At 44.1% G+C, this 3,987-nt stretch overlaps 1 protein-coding gene across 2 annotated transcripts; it reads left to right on the top strand.

Annotated features, from left to right (window-relative positions):
- Nucleotides 1-252: 252 nt before the first annotated feature.
- LOC124691933 (histone H3.2) lies at nucleotides 253-3,561 on the top strand. 2 transcript variants are annotated; one of them, XM_047225221.1, is made up of 2 exons: nucleotides 253-266; nucleotides 2,372-2,987. In XM_047225221.1, exon 2 carries the CDS (start codon nucleotides 2,376-2,378, stop codon nucleotides 2,784-2,786), a length of 411 nt encoding a protein of 136 aa, XP_047081177.1. In that variant the 5' UTR covers nucleotides 253-266; nucleotides 2,372-2,375; the 3' UTR covers nucleotides 2,787-2,987. The 2 variants fall into 2 exon arrangements, with proteins under 2 accessions (XP_047081177.1, XP_047081176.1); XM_047225220.1 differs by lacking the exon at nucleotides 253-266 and adding an exon at nucleotides 3,514-3,561 and having other exon boundaries at nucleotides 2,376-2,780.
- The last annotated feature ends 426 nt before the right edge of the window (nucleotides 3,562-3,987 follow it).

The raw sequence follows: 3,987 nt of genomic DNA, 5'->3' as shown, positions 1-3,987 counted from the left end.
TTGCGTGTCGATACGATCATTGGTCCACATACATCAGTATGTATGATACCCAATAGGTGAGCCGCCTATTCCATCATACCATTGAACGGTGTCCTAGTCATTTGACCATGAGGCATGGTCCACGTCTCTCAAGGGATTTAAAATCCAATGATTCCAAAAGTCCATCATAATGAGTTTCTTCATGCATTTTTTACCAGTATGACCAAGACGACAATGCCACAAGTATACAACATTGTTGTCATCAAACTTGCATCTTTTTCGATCTATGGCATCAATGTAAGATTCACAATCAAGATTAAGAGTGAATAAACCATTGAATTTCATGAACATAGAACAAATCATTAAAACACATGGAAAAACCATTTTGTCTCATACTTGAACGAATATCTATCTTGCAACAAGCAGGATCCACTAGTGATGTTCATACTCAAAGTGGGTACATTTTTTTTATTCAGTGCTAATATTAATCCTGAAGGAAGAGTAAGGTGTAGATCGCCAACGACCTTCACTTCCACCTTGTGTCCGTTGCTGACGCGCATAAACGCTTCATTCTTCTCCAAGTGTCGCTTATTCCATAACCCCTGTTGAGAGTTACAAACTTCCCAATGATCCTTGGCGGTGGTGAAGTGCACAATGTAAGACAAGTCCCTTGAACCAACAACTTTTTGAACAATGTGCAAAGCAATGGAGTTGAGTTGGCTATCAACCACCTTCCTTCTAGTCAAATTTTCAGCATTGCGTGGCATTTGTATCCCTCCTCGATGATTCTCCAAAGATCATTAGAAGAATTGCACACATGAGATTTAAAATCAAATTGCCATTTACCAAAATCACCAACATCAAGCTTAGGTGGATCATCCCAATTGTTTATATGAGGGTGAGGGATAGGTGGGTTGGGGGAGCACCGCTTTTCTTCATGGTTATCTAGCCAGAGAGTAGTTTAGAGTAGCATAGTGAAGTGCTTATATTTATATTCCTTTATGACATTATTATTGAGAGTGACCACTAGTGAAAGTATGATCCCTAGGACTTGTTTCCAAACATCGAATCACCATTTATTTACTGTTTTACTGCATGTTTATTTGTTGCCATATTTATTTTAGATTGTTATTACCGCTCATATTCATCCATATCACTTGCATTTTACTATCTCTTCGTCGAACTAGTGCACCTATACATCTGACAAGTGTATTGGGTGTGTTGGGGACACAAGATACTTCTTGTATCGTAATTGCAGGGTTGCTTGAGAGGGATATCTTTGACCTCTACCTCCCTGATTTCGATAAACCTTGGGTGATCCACTTAAGGAAAATTTGCTGCTGTTCTACAAACCTCTGCACTTGGAGGCCCAACACTGTCTACAAGAATAGAAGCATGCGTAGACATCAAGCACCGCGTCAATGCTCGAGACTTCCCCATCGTGTTTGTCGACTTGCTCTGTTGGACGGGAAAGTAGGCCTCTGGAACCCCGCCTCTTGTGATCCTGTACGGGAGAATGGCGACACCATAATGAACGTCGACGACTAAATTCCCTAAGATGAATTCTTTTCATGACATCGATAACCTCTTTGACGACATGGGATACAACACCGACAAAGTGAACACCCCCTCCCTCTGCACCATACGTGTTCCTCCTCCTTCTATTTGAGATTTTGCTTGAGTTTCTTGCTATGGCATTCAACATATATATGCTATGTTCACCTGCTCTACTAGTTCGCATGTTAGTTTAATATTTTGGTGTTACGATGATGTTTTAGCCACTGATTGTTTGGATTAAATCTCAAGATAAATTACTCATATTTCCAATACTAAGAATTGGGCGTGTTTGGTTGCCCATGATGTTTTTCTTTTTCTTTTGGAAAGTACTTATATTTCTAATATATATAGGAGTATCTGTATTACAAAGTACAATCTTTTCTTTGTCGAAGAGACTTGAGGGGGCCTAGACGTCAGGTGCTCAAGACGTGGAGGTCAGGCGTTATCTATTTTTTTGCAAGTTCGAACCCAACTACCAAGAGAAGATCCTGGACTGCCGGACACGCAGCTGCAAGCAGCCACTCAGAAGGCAGAAACCCCGCGCCACGGATCGCTCTCCACGATCCGCGTGACTCACTTGAAACCGAATCCTCACCGTCCACACCTCTCGAATCGAACGCCCCAAACTCCCCTTCCTCCCCTCCCAAAATCCCAAAAGCAAAGCGCCAATTTTTTTGGCAGACGCGCGCCCACCAGGACGCTCCTCCTCTCCTTTAAAATCCCACGACCTCCTTCCCTTCTTCCTCATCCTCATTCCAATCCCCAAATCCCACCAAGAGCTCAGCTTCCTCGCCCCGCTCCAGCACTCAGCAAACCCTAGCCCGCCCCCTCCCACCCCGATGGCCCGCACGAAGCAGACGGCTAGGAAGTCGACGGGAGGAAAGGCGCCGCGCAAGCAGCTGGCCACCAAGGCCGCGAGGAAGAGCGCGCCGGCGACCGGCGGCGTGAAGAAGCCTCACCGCTTCCGCCCCGGCACCGTCGCCCTCCGCGAGATCCGCAAGTACCAGAAGAGCACGGAGCTGCTCATCCGCAAGCTGCCCTTCCAGCGCCTCGTCAGGGAGATCGCGCAGGACTTCAAGACCGACCTCCGCTTCCAGAGCTCCGCCGTCTCCGCGCTGCAGGAGGCCGCCGAGGCCTACCTCGTCGGCCTCTTCGAGGACACCAACCTCTGCGCCATCCACGCCAAGCGCGTCACCATCATGCCCAAGGACATCCAGCTCGCACGCCGCATCAGGGGCGAGAGGGCATAGGCTGCTTTGTAGCATCTCGTCCTGTGGTTTAGAGCTGTGTTAGTTGCGCCGTGTTAGCCTGTTGTTGAATGTGGTAGTATCTGATGGTACCATCTTGTTATCATCATCATCTATGAGAAGTTAGCAGCATGTTGTTAAGAACAATTGTCCGCTGTTTCTCTTATTCAGCAAATGGTTGTGTTAACCCAACTCGTTAGATCTCTGCTGAAGACCGTTTCGAAATTGCTTGGGTATAAACATAAAGGTGTCCAGACTTTTTCATTTTTCTTATCTATATTTGGTTCAGCCTGTTCCCTGCTCACTTCCATGATTCCATTCCATCATCTTACTTACAATGTGTGTCTGAATTAAAACTCGGAATTCTGAACACACATTGTAAGTACTCTTATCTCCTTTGTCTGTCATGTCTCTAATTACCAAGATCTGTAATCTTCTCTGCTTTTCCCCTGCTATTGGACAAACTACAAGATCATGACCTGTTTCACCCCTGTACTGGAGTAAAATAATGATTTCGATATTTATCATTTTTTGACTGTAGTATTTAATCAATTGATAATCAAGTGTTTGTTGGCAATTCCAACTTGTCAAACTTAATTTCCTTCGTTTCCTGTAAGCTCCGAGTTTTCCTAATGGATTGCTAAATAATTACTGGTTTGCTTTGCTCTCACTTGGCTATCCTCAGTAACAAATCATCTTGTAACCTCACTAACAAATGCTTGGCTCATAGGCTCATAGCCGTATTGGACAAAATCTGTTTGTAATGATAGAATGCTGAGGACGACATAGCATAGAAGATCTGTTCTACGGTGAATTTGTTGCTAGGAGTTTGAGGAGATTCCTCATGGAGTTTCACGAGATTTCCCATGGCATTGCTCAGATCCAGAAGGACAAGCAACATCTTCAGGGGTGAACCTAACTGGCAGATGCTTCAGCTGCCGGACTACACATGAAAATTGAGATCGAGTTAGCTTCTACTTGAATTTGATTATGTTGATTTACAATTGTTTAGTTGAAAATCAACGGTGATCTTGTTTAAGAGCTAACTTCAACTAACCAGATTATGTACTCTCTTCTTTGAAGGGAAGATTTCAAAGATATTCATCCAACAATGCAAATTTGGATTAGGCTTGGCAAAAAGAGGTACCTAGAACCCGAGATTTTTCTTATATACCATAGGCATTATCAATGGATTGTCTGTAAG

The sequence above is a fragment of the Lolium rigidum genome, chromosome 2 (assembly GCF_022539505.1).
Source record: "Lolium rigidum isolate FL_2022 chromosome 2, APGP_CSIRO_Lrig_0.1, whole genome shotgun sequence".
Classification (NCBI taxonomy): Eukaryota; Viridiplantae; Streptophyta; class Magnoliopsida; order Poales; family Poaceae; genus Lolium; species Lolium rigidum.
Note: the sequence above shows the minus strand (reverse complement) of the source record. Positions and strands in the feature narration are given on the sequence as shown.